Source organism: Nicotiana tomentosiformis, chromosome 10 (assembly GCF_000390325.3).
Source record: "Nicotiana tomentosiformis chromosome 10, ASM39032v3, whole genome shotgun sequence".
NCBI classification, from domain to species: domain Eukaryota; kingdom Viridiplantae; phylum Streptophyta; class Magnoliopsida; order Solanales; family Solanaceae; genus Nicotiana; species Nicotiana tomentosiformis.
The window spans coordinates 3,309,740-3,328,429 of record NC_090821.1 but is presented as its reverse complement, the minus strand read 5'-3'; the positions used below and the strand labels follow the sequence as shown (position 1 = coordinate 3,328,429).

Here is an 18,690-nt window from a genome sequence, read left to right as displayed (position 1 = left end):
TGTAGACATGAATATACATGTGATACATATTTAATACAAATATGACACAAATGATATGTAGTGTAATACACATATTATTTTTTTTATGTTCATCTTCTACCTCAAAATTCTACCAAATTATCCCAAAACTGAGATTTAAACTTTTTAAGATGTATCCAATCTATTTCAACAACACACTCAAAAGAAAGTAAAAATTTGATATTTTTTTGGTACAAATAGCTAATTAACTAATATTGATAATATTTTATGAATTGACTAATTTTTGTACTAACTTACTTATGGATTGACATAACTAGTAATTTCCCTAAAAATTATCCTTACATAGTTATATACGGTCAAAATAGATTTCGGCTTTCCTACGTTCGATCGAGATCGAGTGGTAAGAAACCGGAGTAGGATTTTGGGAGTAAGCTCCGAAGACGGTACAAACGAGCCTCGAGTCCGAAGGCTGCCAGAGTCGGCTCGATAATCTTATCGAGACCGTGACCAAATCGATCTGCAAGGCATTGCTTCGAGGTCGGAAATGCGCCACGCCCATCCCGAAGGTCGAACTCAAGCCAAGACCGAAGGTCCGACCCAGTGACGAGTTCGAACCAGTATCGAGTTCGAGGCAGTATCAAGCTCAGGGACAAGAGCCGTTACAACCGCACCAAGAGACCGCACCAAGGGAGAGAATCTAGAGACAAATCATCATGGGTCCTCCACTATATGCTTTATTTTATTATTTTGTTATAAATAATGTAATGACCCTCTATTATAAAAGAGGGGATCCTTGTAAGCTATGGACATATTAAATAGATTGGAACAAAAGATCTTTTCTTATATACAAAGATATCTCCTTGTGCTTGTCTTACTTCATCTTATTCATTCATTCTGTTCATCATTCCCATTCTCATAGTCAAAATATTTGTATTGTTATTTTTGTATCAAAGGAATTTACGTATCCTTAGAACCATACGTAAATTTAACGTTATCCGATTTTTCGAGTAAACAGTTTGGCGTCCACCGTGGGGCTAAGGATAATGGTGATCGTTTGATATAAATCTACAGTACATACCAGCTTACAACTTCCAATCAGCAATAGCTTTACCTATCGACCACGAAGCCGGCCTTCAAGATGAAACCAGCAACTTGACACCTGGGGCCGGAAGGCCACTTAACGATGGCACTGAGGCTCGAATCGAAGTGTCCGAAATTCGAGCCGAAGTACCATTGGATGTCAACTCACAAATAGCTCTAGAGGCGAATCAGCGTTCCGAACCGGAAAGAAGCATTCAGGGCGGTACTCGATCCGTAGCCCGAGACACCCATAACGCGGGGAAAATTGGGGCCAGCTTACGTATGATCTTTGAGATGCTACAAGCCCAACAAGTAGTGATAGCTCAGTTACAGAGCCAAACTCGCATACAAAGCAGGCCGGATTCCAATCCGCTTCGAGAAATCACTCCCAGAACGGGGCCCGCCATAGTGAAATCAAACGAGCAAGAATCGGGAACCACTCCCGAAATTACTAAATTGCTCGAGGAACTCACAAAATGAGTCGAAGTCAACGACAAGAGAGTGGAAACATACAATGCCAGGGTCGATCAAATCCCGGGGGCTCCACTAATGATAAAAGGGCTTGATTCAAAAAAAATTCATACAAAAGCCTTTTCCCTCGAGTGCAGCCCAAAAACAATCCCCAAAAAATTCCGTATGCCCGAAATTCCTAAATATAACGGTATGACCGATCCTAACGAACATGTTACCTCTTACACATGTGCCATCAAAGGTAACGATTTGGAGGATGATGAGATCGAATCCGTGTTGTTAAAAAAGCTTGGGAAGACCCTCTCGAAGGGAGCAATGATCTGGTATCATAATTTACCACCAAATTTCATCGATTCCTTTGCCATGTTAGCAGATTCATTCGTAAAGGCACATGCTGGTGCCATAAAGGTTGCAATAAGGAAATCAGACCTCTTCAAAGTAAAGCAAAGAGGTTATGAAATGCTGAGGGAATTCGTATCCCGATTTCAAATGGAACGCATGGAATTTCCACCGGTCACAAACGATTGGGCCATACAAGCTTTCACCCAAGGGTTGAACGAGCTAAGTTCAACAACATCACGTCGGCTGAAACAAAATTTGATCGAGTATCCAGTAATAACTTGGGCAGATATACACAATCGATACCAATCAAAAATCAGGGTCGAGGATGATCAGTTGGGAGCTCAGTATGGACCCGTGCATCAGAACAGGACAGCTACTAAAAACCAAAGGGAGATCGACAGAGAACAAAGGTCGAATAGAGACCGATATCAACCATACGTCGCAGATCGGGTAAACAATGGTTCAGCACGCAATACAGTTCGGAACAATCGAAGGATTAATCGAGGGCAAAATTCCGGGGGACTTATGAGCAAGAGCGGCTTTGATAAATATGCCGATCCTATAGAAGCACCTCGATTATCAGAATATAACTTCAGCGTTGGTGCATCCGCCATCGTGTCGGCTATCGGACGCATCAAACACACTAAATGACCTCGACCCATGTAGACCGATCCTTCCCAAAGGAATCCCAATCAAATGTGCGAATATCATGGCACCCATGGCCACAGAACGGAAGATTGCAGGCAACTAAGAGAGGAAGTAGCCCACTTATTTAACAAAGGGCACCTTCGGGAATTTCTGAGTGATAGGGCGAAGAACCATTTTAAAAATAGGGATTTCGGCAAGCAAAACAAGCAAGAAGAACCGCATCATGTCATTCACACGATCATCGGCGGCGTTGATACCCCTCAGGGGCCAGTGCTTAAACGCACTAAAACATCGATTGTTAGGGAAAAGAGATCTCAGACTCAAGATTACGCACCCATGGGGACTTTGTCCTTCGATGATGAAGATGCAGAAGGAGTCATCCAACCTCATAACGATGCACTGGTAATATCCGTACTCATGAATAAAACTAAAATTAAGCGTGTGTTAATCGATCCAGGTAGCTCGGCCAACATCATCAGATTGAAGGTCGTAGAACAGCTCGACCTACAGGACCAGATCGTACCCGCAACTCTGGTTCTAAACGGATTTAATATGGCATGTGAAACCACCAAAGGCGAGATAATCCTACCAATAAACGTGGACGGAACCATCCAGGAAACAAAGTTTCATGTGATCGAAGGCGATATGAGAGCTGTACCTTCGACCCTACACCAGGCCCTCAAATTCCTGACATCGAGAGGTGTCAAAGCGGTGTACGGAGAACAACCGGCCGTAAAGGAAATGTTCGCCATCGAGGAAGCAAAATCAATGTCCTCGCCTTCATCGATAAAGGGATCGGGCTCAAAAGGAGAACGGGACACCAAATAGCAATCACAGACATCGGCTTCGACCCAGCCAGATAACCAGAAGATCGAAGAAGAGGATGATCAAAAGGTCCCTCGATCTTTCATGATTCCCGATGACTCCGACGCCACCCAATCAACAATAGAGGAACTAGAGCAAGTCACACTAATTGAGAACTGGCCCGAGCGAAAGGTATACTTGGGAACGGGGTTAAGCCCCGAACTCAGGAAGAAACTTGTTCAATTTCTTATTGATAACATCGATTGTTTTTGCCCGGTCCCATTTAGATATAACAGGGATCCCACTGGACGTAACGACGCATCGGCTAAGCTTGGACCCTAGGTTTAGACCGGTTAAGCAAAAGAGAAGGGCCCAGTCTGAGGGAAAGCACGCATTCATAAAGGACGAGGTAACCAAGCTTCTCAAGATAGGGTCCATTCGGGAGGTGAAATATCCCGAATGGTTAGCCAACATAGTTGTAGTGCCTAAAAAAGGGAATAAACTTAGAATATGTGTAGACTATAAGGATTTGAACAAAGCATGCCCCAAAGATTCCTTTCCGCTGCCCAACATCGATCGCACAATCGATGCCACGGCCGGCCATGAGATCCTCACTTTTCTCGATGCCTATTCCGGGTATAATCAAATCCAGATAAACCCGGAGGACCAGGAAAAGACTTCATTTGTCAACAAATATAGAACGTATTGCTATAATGTGATGCTCTTTGGGCTAAAAAATGCAGGGGTTACTTATCAACGCCTAGTAAATAAAATGTTCGAAGAACAAATAGAAAAATCAATGGAAGTTTATATTGATGACATGCTAGTTAAATCTCTGCGCACAGAGGACCATTTGACCCATTTGCAGGAAACGTTCGAAATCTTGAGGAAATACAACATGAAACTCAACCCCGAAAAATGTGCTTTCGGGGTCGGTTCGGGCATGTTCCTCGGCTTCATGTGTCAAATCAGGGAATCGATATTAACCCCGATAAAATTAAGGCCATCGAAGACATCGTCGTTGTGGACAGCGTGAAAGCCGTACAAAGGCTAACGGGTCGGATTGCAGCCTTAAGCCGGTTCATTTCGAGATCATCTGATCGAAATCACAAATTTTTCTCTCTACTCAAAAAGAAGAATAATTTTGCTTGGACCCCGGAGTGTCAACAAGCATTAGAGGAACTAAAACGATATCTATCAAGCCTACCACTACTTCACACTCCAAAAACAGACGAAAATCTTTGCTTATATTTGGCAGTATCAAAAATCGCCGTAAGCGGTGTCCTAGTTCGAGAAGAGCAAGGTACGCAATTCCCCGTTTATTATATGAGTCGAACCTTAGGAGAAGCGAAAACTAGATATCCGCACCTAGAAAAATTGGCACTTGCACTGATAAGCGCCTCTAGAAAGTTAAGGCCGTACTTTCAATGTCATCCCATATGCGTATTAACCACTTACCCGCTTCGTAATATCTTGCACAAACCTGAGCTATCAGGCCGATTGGCCAAATAGGCCGTCGAACTCAGTGGGTACGATATCGAATATCAACCTCGTACGGCCATCAAGTCTCAAATTTTATCAGACTTCGTGGCTGATTTCACGCCAGCCCTCGTACCTGAAGTCGAAAAAGAACTCCTGTTGAAATCGGGTACATCATCGGGGGCATGGACCCTTTTAAAGGACGGAGCTTCGAATGTAAAGGGGTCCGGGCTAGACATGGTTTTGAAATCACCCACGGGTAACGCTATTAGGCAATCTATTAAAACTACCAGGTTGACCAACAACGAGGCCGAGTATGAAGCCATGATTGCAGGTCTCGAGCTAGCTAAAAGCTTGGGAGCAGAAGTCATTGAAGCTAATTGTGACTCTTTACTGGTGGTGAGTCAGGTAAACAAAACCTTCGAAGTTTGAGAAGGTAGAATGCAAAAGTATTTAGATAAACTGCTTGTCACTTTGCACCGTTTCAAACAATGGATTCTGCGGCATGTTCCACGAGAACAAAATAATGAAGTCGATGTACTTGTGAATTTGGGATCGTCGGTCGAGATAGATGACTTGAGCTCAGGGACTGTCGTTCAACTTTCGAGATCGGTAATCGAAGAAGGTCACGCCGAGATAAATTCTACAAGCTTAACCTGGGATTGGAGAAATAAGTATATTGAATACTTAAAGAGCGGAAAGCTCCCACTGGACCCTAAAGATTCTAGGGCCCTACGGACTAAAGCTGCTCGATTCACGTTGGCTCCGGATGGAACGCTATATCGAAGGACATTCGATGGACCGTTGGCAGTGTGCTTGGGTCCGGGAGATACCGATTATATCCTACGGGAAGTGCACGAGGGCACCTGTGGGAATCACTCCCGTGCCGATGCATTAGTTCGAAAAATAATCAGAGCAGGGTATTATTGGATCGATATGGGCAAAGATGCGAAGGAATTTGTTAGTAAATGTGACAAATGTCAAAGGTTTGCGCCAATGATCCATAAACCCAGAGAGAAACTTCACTCAGTCCTATCCCCATGACCGTTCATGAAATGGGGAATGGATATCGTCGGCCTTCTGCCATCGATCCCAGGTAAAGCCAAATTTATTTTATTTATGACTGACTATTTTTCTAAATGGGTTGAAGCGTAGGCGTTCGAGAAAATAAGAGAGAAAGAAGTTATAGACTTTATTTGGGATCATATCGTATGCCGATTCGGGATACCCGCCGAAATAGTATATGACAATGGGAAACAATTCTTTGGTAGCAAAGTAACAAAATGCTTTGAAGATCACAAAATAAGAAGGATACTATCAACGCCATACCACCCCAGTGGGAACGGACAGGTCGAATCAACGAACAAAACTATCATTCAAAACCTAAAGAAGAGGTTGAATGACGCTAAAGGAAAATGGAGAGAAATCCTGCCCGAAGTCCTTTGGGCATATCGGACGACATCAAAATCCAGTACGGGGGCGACCCCATTCTCCTTAGTATATAGGTCCGAAGCATTGATACCAGTCGAAGTTGGTGAACCCAGTACCAGATTTCGATTCACGATGGAAGAATCAAATAACGAAGCTATGAATACCAGCCTCGAATTATCGGACGAAAGACGAGAAGCTGCTCTCGTCCAATTGGCCGCCCAAAAGTAGCGAATCGAAAGATATTATAATCGAAGAACCAAGCTCCGCCATTTCAAGCCCGGGGACTTAGTGTTAAGAAAAGTCACCATCAATACCCGAAATCCGAACGAAGAAAAACTAGGACCAAATTGGGAAGGACCATATCAGGTGCTCGAGAACGTAGGAAAGGGATCGTACAGGCTCGGCATTATAAACGGCAAACTGCTATCAAGCAGCTGGAATGTATCATATCTAAAACGGTACTACTGCTAAGGTACGACCTTTCCATATTCATTTACATTTCAAAACTGACCTCTGCAGAAGTCCGAACAAGATCTAAGATGGATATTTCGCTTGAAAGCACGCGTTGCACTCTTTTTCCCTTAGACCGATTTTATCCCAAATGGGTTTTTCGGCAAGGTTTTTAATGAGGCAACCATTGATCGTGCTGTACTTACAACAATATCCGAGGCCTTTTTACAATCGACCTCAAATACTGAGGGGGCATTAGGCCCTCAAATAGATCGAGTTCAGATGCAAGAGAGTTATTTCACAACAACAGGGTTCCAATAGGAAAAATTATAAGAGCCAAATGGTTGAAACGAACCATGCTCATGTAGATTGGCCCGAACCCAGGCGCGAAACATGAACACATGTGTAATGACTTGCAAAGAAAGTTCTCTTCTTTACCGACATCTTATATCCAAGGAAAATTTCTCTATTTGAAAATTTATTATGCAAACAGAATTAAGTTAAATTCGACTATTAAGCCTACGGGCTACATTACTTCGAGTTCGAATCATTTCACTCGACTATTAAGCCTACGGGCTACATTATTTCGAGTTTGAATCATTTCACTCGACTATTAAGCCTACGGGCTACATTACTTCGAGTTCGAATCATTTCACTTGACTATTAAGCATACGAGCTGCATTATTTCGAGTTCGAATCATTTCACTCGACTATTAAACCTACGGGCTACATTGTTTCGAGTTCGAATCATTTCACTTGACTATTAAGCCTACGGGCTACATTATTTCGAGTTCGAATCATTTCACTCGACTATTAAGCCTACGGGCTACATTATTTCGAGTTCGAATCATTTCACTCGACTATTAAGCCTACATGCTACATTATTTCGAGTTCGAATCATTTTACTCGACTATTAAGCCTATGGAATACATTACTTTGAGTTCGAATCATTTCACTCGACTATTAAGCCTACGGGCTACATTATTTCGAGTTTGAATCATTTCACTCGACTATTAAGCCTACGGGCTATATTACTTCGAGTTCGAATCATTTCACTCGACTATTAAACTAAGCCTACATGCTACTTTTATTTCGAGTTCGAGCAAGCACTCACTCAACTATCATGCCTACGGGCTATATTTCTTCGAGTTCAGATCATCCACTCGACGACTAAGCCTACGGGCTACTTTTATTTCGAGTTCGAACTCGACCAATTAAGCATACGGGCTACATTACTTCGAGTTTGAATCATTTTCAATAAGCCTACGGGCTACATTACTTCGAGTTCGAATCATTTTCAATAAGTCTACGGGCTACTTTCATTTCAAGTTCGAGCAGGCACTCACTCAACCATCACGCCTACGGGCTATATTTCTTCGAGTTCGAATCGTTGACTCAGCTAGTAAGCCTAAAAGCCACATCATAGAGACTACGAAGTCCAAATTTGATTAAAGTTATTTAGATCCTTGTGAAAATATTCATAAAGGCGTGAATAAAAGTCTTCAAGAAACAGAAGCAAGTCGGCAGAATTATCAATATAAAAAATTATCTACATGGTCGATTACAACGAAAAAACTAAGGACTAAATTTCCTGATCGTCGGGAGCGGTCTCTTCTTTATCAGACTCCCCCCCGTTCTCGGATCCGCTCTTGCCCCTATCACATCATCATCATCATCATCATCATCATCATCATCATCATCGCCATCTGAAACCAAAGCTTCAGCATCGGCTTCGAGCTCTTTGGCCCTTTTTATTTCTTTAGCGAGGTCGAAACCACCAGCATGGATCTCCTCGAGGGTTTCCCTTCGGGATCGGCACTTTGCTAGTTCGGCAACCCGATGTGCTCGAATATCGGCGGATTCAGCTGCCTCTCTTACTTGGACCTGGGCAGCTTCAGCATCGGCCCGATAGATGGCCATGAGTGCATCTGCATCGGCCTTTGCCTTTTCGGTATCAGTTTTGACCTTGGCAAGTACAGAGGCCAACCGAGCCTCAAGCTCCTCTATCCTTCCTGCCTGAACCGAGCCTTTTTCCTTTATTTTCTGAAGTTGGGCTTCGGCCGATGATAACTGGGCTCGAGCAGTTTCTTTTTCTGCAGCAAAATGATCCATACCTTCCTTCCACTGCAAAGACTCCATTTTTATTACGTCAACCTCCTCACGAAGTTTCCCGATCATCTCAATTTTTTGCTGCAGCTGTGAGACCGAAAAGTTAGCCACCATTCCAGTATCAAACCCATAGGTTTTCAAAAGTATCATTACCTGCTCAGACAAATCGGTCTTATCTCGGTAAGCCTTGGCCAACTCATCTCGGAGGTCTTTTATTTCCTCGTCCCTCTGCCCTAAGAGAAGTCTTAGGGAATTCCTCTCATCAGTAACCCGTTGAAGGTCGACTTCATATCGACGCAACTCATTTTTGGACCGAGAACATGCTTCTCAATGAACTGCTGCTGCCTACAAAGAAACAAGAAACGAAGTTAACGAAAAGTAAAACATAAAGGTAGTACCAACAAAATAGTTTTAAAAGCTTACATGATTCAAAGCCTGCCGCACCCCGTGAAAAAGGTCCGATTCATCACCAGTACCACCAACGTCCTCGATACCGGTAAACAGGTCACGAAAGGGATCCTCTCCATCGTGAGGCCTGTCTAGATCGAGGGACCCCAGAGCTTGGGCTTCCCGAATCACCTTAGCAAAAAAAGCGGGAAAAGTAGGCGAATCTTCGATTGCTTCTGCCCCAAATGAATCACCTAGAGCATTCTCTTCGGTTCGAAGGGATTCGAGGGCCCCTTCGGTCATATCCCCTGCTCGTTGGCTCCGATGAACTATGTCTTCGATCTCCGATAATTCGGAGACTCTACCCAAATCTTTCTCCAGCATACCCTTAGGACGAGGTGGAGCCTCGTGGAGCATCATCGGTCCAGCTGTCAATGGGGCATCAATGGTTTTCTTCGTTCGGGCCGCCAGCGCTGACCCATCATTTTCTTCTTCTTCTTCTTCTTCTTCTTCTTCATCTTCATCCCTTAGGCGCATAACTGATTCCGAGCTCAAAGGAATGGCATCCTTGTTCGGCTTGCGAGCCATCCTCTTCTTCGGTTTTGGGTCTTCGGAAACAGGGGCTCTTTTCCTTTTGTTTCCCTTCGCCGGTATTTGGACAGGGGCCAAGATTTCTTCCTTATTGGACAAAGGCCTCAAAACTGCATCCTTACCCAATCCTGCATTTGGAAATTTTAATAAGATATTTGAAAACCAACTCGTTCGAAGAACACGAAAAATGGGCTTACCATAATTTTTGGCCTCCCACCGACCCTTTGACAAATTACGCCATGAACGCTCGGCGTATGTGGAGGTCGAAACAAGAGCTCGTACCCAGTTCTTGAGATCGGGAACTGCTCCGGCATCCAAGGAATCGCTACATCATAAAAAGAGGAGTGTCGATGAGAGAAGAAATGAAAAAACAAAGTAGAAGTAACATCAAGATTACACTTACGTTTCATATTCCACTCCTCGGGAAAAAGGCATATTTTCAGTCGGAATCAGGTTCGAAGTCCTTACTCGAATGAACCTGCTCATCCAGCCCCGGTCCCTGTCCTCGTCAATACTCGAGAACAGAGCCTTAGAAGCCCGACGTTGAAGTTTTATTAACCCTCCTCGAAAAAGTCGAGGACAGTATAATCGGATAAGATGGTCGAGGGTGAACGACATCCCCTCGATTTTGCTCACGAAATATCGGATCAAGATAACGATCCACCAAAAAGATTGGTGGACTTGGCCTAGGGTAATTTGGTATTGACGACAGAAATCAATGATAACGGAATCGAGGGGACCCAACGTGAAAGGGTAAGAATACACATTCAAAAATCCTCTCACGTGCGAAGTGATATCTTCGTCAGAAGAAGGAATCATTATTTCTTTTTTATCCCAATTGCAATCCTTCTTTAGCTGTTGGAGGTGCTTCTCGGTTATCGAATATATATACCTCGATACCGGTTCACATCGACCCGGGACCAATGAGCCTTTGTCGACTTTGAAATCAGAAGAAAGGACGCACCCCCCAGGAACACACTCCTCATGCCGTGGTTCTACCGGCGTATCATCGGCGGCACACTGTGAAGATAAAGCTTTCTCTTTCTGAGGGATGGCTTGTGACATTTTCGCCACTTTTGAATTAAGAAGTAAGGAATAGAGAAAAGTGGCAAAAATTTGGTAGAATTAAAAGGGGGCTTCTGCAGAAAGAAATCACAGAATTACTGGTAAGTTGGAGAGTACAAAAAGGGATTTGGGAAATTTGGAAGGTAGAAGATGTAAAAGTAGTAAAGGATAAAAGAAGAGGTTATTTATACGCTCGCATCATGACGGTTCGATATCAGAGGTGGCCGACCACCGTCTGACATGCATTAAAAACCTTGAAAGACTAAATCGATGTGACAACTATCACATATGTCATAATCGATCCCTGTTAAAACGTCAGCTTGTTACCCGATCGTACCGTCGAAAATCATATCGATTCTCACCACATCCTTCATGAGAATCGAGGGGACTATCTGTATACGGTCAAAATAGATTTCGGCTTTCCTACGTTCGATCGAGATCGAGTGGTAAGAAATCGGAGTAGGATTTTGGGAGTAAGCTCCGAAGACGGTACAAACGAGCCTCGAGTCCGAAGGCTGCCAGAGTCGGCTCGATAATCTTATCGAGCCCGTGACCAAATCGATTTGCAAGGCATTGCTTTGAGGTCGGAAATGTGCCACGCCCATCCCGAAGGTCAAACTCAAGCCAAGACCGAAGGTCCGACCCAGTGACGAGTTCGAGCTAGTATCGAGTTCGAGCCAGTATCGAGCTCACGGACATGAGCTGTTACAACCGCACCAAGAGAGATAATCTTAGCGGGAATCGAGGAAGAGACAAATCATCATGGGTCCTCCACTATATGCTTTATTTTATTATTTTGTTATAAATAATGTAATGACCCTCTATTATAAAAGAGGGGATCCTTGTAAGCTATGAACATATTGAATAGATTGGAACAAAAGATCTTTTCTTATATACAAAGATATCTCCTTGTGCTTGTCTTACTTCATCCTATTCATTCTTTCTATTCATCATTCCCATTCTCATAGTCAAAATACTTGTATTGTTATCTTTGTATCAAAGGAATTTACGTATCCTTAGAACCATCTATTACGTATCCTTATAAATTTAACGTTATCCGATTTTTCGGATAAACAATAGTTTCCCTCGCAAATTTCATCATATTTTATGACCGTATGTCCGATGTTTAAGGGTGTACCTTTTCTCTCCGTCATAGTTTAAGATTGTAAACGGAAAATAGTCCTATTACATGTCCTCAATTGGTAAGTCAAAAAGTCTTTTTATCTAAATACTGCTAATTGTTTTCCCATCATTTGCATTTTGTGTTATGTCATCAAAACACGCACAAAAATAACAAAACATCTATGTTTCAACTTTCAACTACTCATAATTGTTCTTACGCATTTTAAATGGTTAAATAAACAAAAAAACTAGAAATATTCAACAACTTTACCATTTAATAGAAGTATTGTGACAAAAACTTCCCCATTTCATGCCACACTGAGTAATCACATCCTCTATTCTCATCTTATACTAAACGTAAAGTATTAAAACTAATATTCATTAAAAGTCAACTACGTATTTTTTAATTTAATCTGAAATCCAGATTAGTTAGGAAAAAATCAGAAATAGTCTGATTTAAAATTGGTAATTAAAAAATAACCACAATTTCAAAATAATCAAAATTCCAGCATAATATGCTGAGGTTCAAATTTTTTACATATGAGATTCCAGCATAATGTGCTGGAATTTCATAATATGATGGAGTTCCAACATAATATGCTGAAAATTTATACACATGAGCTCCATAATAAATTTGTAAGTGCCGGCTATTTTTTGATTACAAATCCGAAATTGGCTACCCCATACTATTTTCACAAAAAAAATGAAATCGGTGTGTTTGATATGACTTTTTTAATTCACTAAGATTTTATTGAGAAATAAATCTTAAGATTTAAGTCGGTAAGTTTAGAATATTATTACACATCCAGTATTTGAAGGCAAAAGAATAATGAACAAACGAAACAAACTTAAAATAAATACTTGTACACATTCAAGAGAGAAACATCCACCACCAAAGTTGTGGTGAAATAGGTAAGAATTTGGATCTTTCTACCTTTAACTAAAGACGACTTTGAGTTGTGGGATGGAACTCTTTTGATTGAGGACGCTTCTCTCATCAAGTGTAAATAATTGGGTTTTATCTTTAATTTTTGTACATAAGTAATACATTTTTTATTTATATATATTGTTTGAGTAAAAATTACTCCACCATATCCATAATTAAACTTTAAGCTCTATTTCTGCTTTTAATAAGTTTTATGTGACGAAAATTTAAATTAATTAAAATTTCAATACAATTACTGAGTACGGAGTGACAAACAAAAGAGAGAGAGAGTCACTCCACCTCCACCACCAAAAGAAAAAAGAAAACACATGATAGAGTACTTTATATGGATAAATAAATGTTGTTTTAATATTCTGATAACCAGCCAAGGTTTTGCCTGATATGAGGATATTTCTTGGAAATTCCAAGTAATATTATATCCAGGAAAAACTCATTGACTCTTGTGAAGTGTCTTTTGCTACTTTCTTCTCTCTAGATTTTCTCTCTCTATCCTCAAAACTAGGGGGGGGGGTGTGGTGGAGCCCAAAGCTGGTCCTCTGCTTTGCTGGCTTCAAGCTCTTTCTCCATTGTTGGTTTATATTAGGCTTTTGTCTTCTGAGAAACAAATAAGTAGCTAACACTCTAAATTGATCACTCCTTTTCACTTTCTCTCTTTCTATGTATTTTCTTCCCTCACTTCATCATGATCTTCATCCTTTGAGAAAAAAACAAACAATAAAAGATTAATCAAAACCCCAATTTAGTTTTACTTTGATTTGATGGATCCACAGATCTAACTCTCTTTCACTTTCAGATCTTATTCTATTTTCCACTGTAAAGGTCAGTTCTTTTTTTCCCCTCCTTTTTTCAAGAACTTATTTTCCCATATATTTCTCTAATGTCAATTTTCTTTATCTTTGTAAAAGTTTTACCTTCTGGATGCAAACTAGCTGACCATACAGTTCTTTGTTGAAAAAGTGAAGCTGACCCTTTTTTTATTCATGTTGAATTTTCCCCTTTTTTTGCACTTTCTTGGTTGTGTGTTTGCTTTTTAAGTAGAAGTAGAATTGAATTTTCATATTTGATACCTTGTACCTTTATTTGATAGTATTCTCAGCTAGGTATCAAAGTAAAGGTTGCTTCTTGACGTGCATTTGCTTTTAAGATTGTGTTGTTCTTGGGCCGAGTTTCTATCAGAAACATACTCTCTTCTTTCATAAGTTAGGGCCTTAGAGGTAAGGTCTGCTTACACATTACACTCTCCAAACCGCACATGTGTTATTTCAGTGGTTTTGTTGTTGTTGTTGTTGTTGTTGTTGTATTGTGTTTTTCTTGCCAATTATATTCTTTTCTTCAGCTTACTTTTGTTGATGATTATATTGTTATAGACTTGTAGAAAACATATTACTGCTCTGAGGAGGAACATATGCAAAGTTGAGGATTTACTAGAACCCAAGGTTTAACAAGTGTTGTGTTAGATTTGGAGAGATTGGATGGTGGTTTAGAGGAGATGAGGTATGTTATCTGGGTTAATGAACTTGTTAAGGGCTTGTTTTCAGCCAAGGGCAAATCGACACGTTCATACAACTGGCTCAGATGCCGGCAGTGGACGTCAAGATGGGCTGCTATGGTATAAGGATACAGGGCAACATTTTAATGGAGACTTCTCTATGGCTGTAGTTCAAGCTAATAATCTATTGGAAGATCAGAGCCAAGTTGAATCCGGGTGCCTCGGCTTGCATGATTCTGGGCCGTATGGTACCTTTGTTGGAATTTACGATGGGCACGGTGGCCCTGAGACTTCAAGATTCATCAATGATCACCTCTTTCAGCATCTCAAGAGTAAGTTCTTATGAATCAATTCCTTTGATCATTTCGGTTTCAGGGGGTATAATAAGCACTCCCTCCGTCCCAATTTATGTGGCAGTGTTTCACTTGACACGGAGTTTAAGAAAGAAAGGAAGACTTTTGAAACTTGTGTTCTGAAAAAAGCCGTAAGCCATAGATATTTGTGTGGTTATAAATATCTCAAGATATGACATTCTTTTTGGACAGACTAAAAAGGAAAATATGACACATAAATTGGGACGAAGGGAATACTATTTTGATGGTTCATGATGAGGGGAGTTAAATCTAATTTCCTTCTTACTAATAAAACTTGTCTTAGAAGTTAGATGTATTTTGATTTTTGAGGAATCTAAGTGTTAGCAATGTATTAGCTTTTATGGACCATAGTCAAGTAATAAAAAGTCGTGATTATATGTACCTTAGCAGTAAAGTAGCTCTTTTTTGGTGAAGTTAATATGTAGACTTCCATGGACTATATTTGTATGATTTTTAGGGTTCTAGGTTGTCATTCAACCGCTTTGTTCAAATGCAGGGTTTACATCTGAGCAGCAATCTATGTCTGTGGAGGTGATCCGGAAGGCATTTCAAGCAACGGAAGATGGTTTCCTCTCTGTTGTGACAAAGCAATGGCCTGTGAAACCACAGATTGCTGCTGTTGGATCTTGCTGCCTTGTTGGAGTTATCTGCAGCGGCACATTATATATTGCCAACCTTGGCGATTCTCGAGCAGTCTTGGGGAGACTTGTCAAGGCAACTGGAGAGATTCTTTCTGTTCAGCTGTCCGCAGAACACAATGCGAGTATTGAATCCGTAAGGCAGGAGATGCAGTCTTTGCATCCAGATGACTCACAAATTGTAGTTTTAAAGCACAACGTCTGGCGTGTGAAGGGCATTATACAGGTAACATCTCCTTTGCATCCCTAAGCAGTTTCTGTGTATGTTTTCCCAGCTCAACGTATTATTGGTACTTTTCTGACAGTGTTCTTTCAACTGCAAAACAAATTTTGTTTCCTATTAAACTTTAATTCAAGTTTGTGATGGTTACATAATTCTATATACTCCTTTGTGGTTGTTGTGGGGATTCTTCACTACTTCGCTGGAATTCTTTAGAAGAGAAGTTTACTATAGTACTAGCCTTCGTATTGCCTACTGTATTGATGAAATAGTATTCAAAAGTTGCTACTTTAAGTCATTTTCAAAATTTTAGCAGTATTTAGCCCTATTATGCCCCCGATAACCGAAGCGCTAGTACAAAAGGGGGATCGTCAAGTTCCATGTCTTTTGTTTCTCATGTAGAGTATCTGATCCAATGTTTTGTTGCGACTCCTTCCATTTAAGAGGTGCATATGATGATAACTCTTTTCCAGTGTTTGAAATGGTCCTCCGGTTTTGTTACTCTTCTTAGCTTTTGGTAAATACTACTATAAATTATGTATCCTCTGAATTTCAAAAAATGCACCCACTTGTCAGGAGCGTGATCTACTGCCCTTGATTTGAACTGTGGTAGTCTTTCTATCCAAATCATAGATTTAAATGTCTAGTGAACGGCAAAGCTCTATTTTTTGAATGTCAGCATAATATTCGGATGGTCAAAATGCAAACCTTCGATTTCTTAAAGAGGTGATGTGTTGTATAACACTTTCTTAAACATTCTCAGTGTCCCTTAGAATAAGTACTTCATTGTTTTTTGGGAAGGGGAGCCTTGGCGTAACTGATAAAGTTGCTGCCATGTGACCAGGAGGTCACATGTTCAAGCCGTGGAAATAGTCTCTTGCTGAAATGCAGGGTAAGGCTGCGTACAATAGACCCTCGTGGTACGCCCCTTCCCGAACCCCGCGCATTGCGGGAGCTTAGTGCACCGGGCTGCCATTTTTTCATTGTTTTTTGGGGCACCGCTAAATTAATTTAGTTCTCTTAAGGCATTCCATATGCTATGATTGCGCATGTTTATAAGCAGTTTGGAAACATAGATATATTGCCATTAATGAAAGATAATACTTTCGTCTGTGAGTTCATTTATGATGGCTTTTTTGCATGGCTCATAATCTGCTTTTCTAGATTATCTTTATACTTTATCTTGCAGATTTCAAGATCCATTGGTGATGTGTACTTAAAGAAAGCTGAATTCAACAGGGAACCTTTGTATGCTAAGTTTCGTCTCCGTGAACCGATTAGAAGGCCCATATTAAGCGCAGATCCTGCTATTTTGGTGCACCCTTTGCAGCCTCAAGATCAGTTTATTATATTTGCCTCGGATGGTCTCTGGGAACACCTAAGTAACCAAGAAGCTGTTGACATCGTACAGAATCACCCACGCAATGTAAGATATCCCTTCGAACATTCTCGTGGCATTTTCTTAGCTATTCGTCGATTTTACCTACAGGCGAGAAGGTATTTTCATGAAAAATTCAGGATTTTCTGAAATCAGTGGAAGCTATTAGTTCTATTAGAGCGCCCCCCCCCCAAAATAAGAAAGACAACAAATTTCCTTTATTTAAATCTGCAGCCATTGCGTCATAATTAGAAGACTAATATCGCCGCCTCAGAAGTGGTCGCACATAAAATTTTGAATTTGTTTACTCAACATAGATTCGATGCAGAGCAATATATGTCGACCACAAAAGAAAAACATCGGAACTAAACTTAAACGTCTGTTTTTTCGACTTTGCAGGGGATTGCTAAAAGGTTAGTGAAAACTGCATTGCAAGAAGCAGCAAAGAAAAGGGAGATGAGGTACTCAGACTTGAAGAAAATTGATCGTGGAGTCCGTCGACATTTTCATGATGACATTTCAGTTGTAGTTGTATTCCTTGACTCAGATCTCGTGAGCAGGGCTAGTAACTCCGCGAAGGCTCCTAACGTGTCAGTGAAAGGTGGCGGCATAACTCTGCCTCGAAACACACTCGCTCCTTTCACCACTCCAACTTAAGTTGGTCCTACTCGACGAAGCTCTTCCTCTTCCAAATGATGTTGTAACTTTTTCTTGTGAATACCAGGTAACTTCTGGGAACATAACAGCAGGCCTACAATTTTTTTTTTATTTTTATTTTTAATGTACACCTTAGTTTAACTGAGATTAATACAGATTTAGTTCCTATGCACAAGGGACTTGGAAAAAAGTGATTTACACAATTATCACTCGAGTTATCACGTGTAGTAATTCCTTAGGCTTATATTACTTCCTGAAATTTATCCCTCTTTTTGCTTTATTTTATTTGGATTTTGTAAATTATGTGACCTGGCCGCTGTAAATGTATTTATGCCTTTAATTAGTCTTTAACGGTCTATTTCTGAATGCTGTTGGAATGATGGGTTGGTTTTAGATTTGGATTTAACTTATATACACCGACTGCCTAAAAAATATTTACACTATTAGTATATTTCAGCCTTTTATAATATTTACACTATTAGTATATTTCAGCCTGTTATAGCAGCAGGTAACGTGTTATTTTTCGATTACTAATTTCACTGCTCATAGATGATTACGTGTAGTTATCTTTTACGCGACCTAATTCTTTTACTCTGAGAATGTATAGACGATAAACTCGGCTGCCCTTTGGTTTTGTGGTGAACTGTTCGATATTCTTAATTTTTAATAGAGAAAAGGTTCAAATATATCCTTGTACTATTGGAAATAGTTTATATTTATCCTCAGTTATACTTTCTGTCTAAATTTACCTATAACGTCAAGTAATCAAAAATACCCCTATTTCTAACAGAGATTCACCATGGCAAATTAACTCTCTATTAGAAATAGGGGTATTTTTTATTACTTTGCTGACGGTTGGGTTAAGTTTAGACTGAAAGTATAACGGACGGTAAATGTAAACTATTTTCAATAGTACAGGGGTAAATTTAGACCTTTTCGCATTTTAATATTCATTAGCAATAGTCGAAATAAGCTGTATAGAGAGTTCTATATACAGGTTGGCTATGTTGATTACTACATTCACCTACTA

General features: G+C 40.6%; 1 protein-coding gene and 1 long non-coding RNA gene across 3 annotated transcripts in view; both read left to right on the top strand.

Annotated features, from left to right (window-relative positions):
• The window catches only part of LOC138900465 (uncharacterized), a 181,508-nt gene that overhangs the window by 152,070 nt on the left and 10,748 nt on the right, over positions 1–18,690 (top strand). The gene's annotated exons all lie outside the window — the stretch shown is intronic.
• Positions 13,508–18,026, top strand: LOC104091826 (probable protein phosphatase 2C 46). 2 transcript variants are annotated; one of them, XM_009597254.4, is made up of 5 exons: positions 13,508–13,723; positions 14,272–14,725; positions 15,264–15,631; positions 16,815–17,051; positions 17,403–18,026. In XM_009597254.4, the coding sequence occupies exons 2-5, from the start codon at positions 14,401–14,403 to the stop codon at positions 17,658–17,660; spliced, it is 1,188 nt and encodes a 395-aa protein (XP_009595549.1). In that variant the 5' UTR covers positions 13,508–13,723; positions 14,272–14,400; the 3' UTR covers positions 17,661–18,026. The 2 variants fall into 2 exon arrangements, with proteins under 2 accessions (XP_009595549.1, XP_009595550.1); XM_009597255.4 differs by lacking the exon at positions 13,508–13,723 and adding an exon at positions 13,742–14,118.

Bases quoted from the DNA above. Each gene is read 5' to 3' on its own strand.
- LOC104091826 (XM_009597254.4), top strand. From the start codon at position 14,401: ATGTTATCTGGGTTAATGAACTTGTTAAGGGCTTGTTTTCAGCCAAGG. The intron at 14,726-15,263 runs GTAAGTTCTTAT...GTTCAAATGCAG, and splicing joins CCTCTTTCAGCATCTCAAGA to GGTTTACATCTGAGCAGCAA. The intron at 15,632-16,814 runs GTAACATCTCCT...TTTATCTTGCAG, and splicing joins GTGTGAAGGGCATTATACAG to ATTTCAAGATCCATTGGTGA.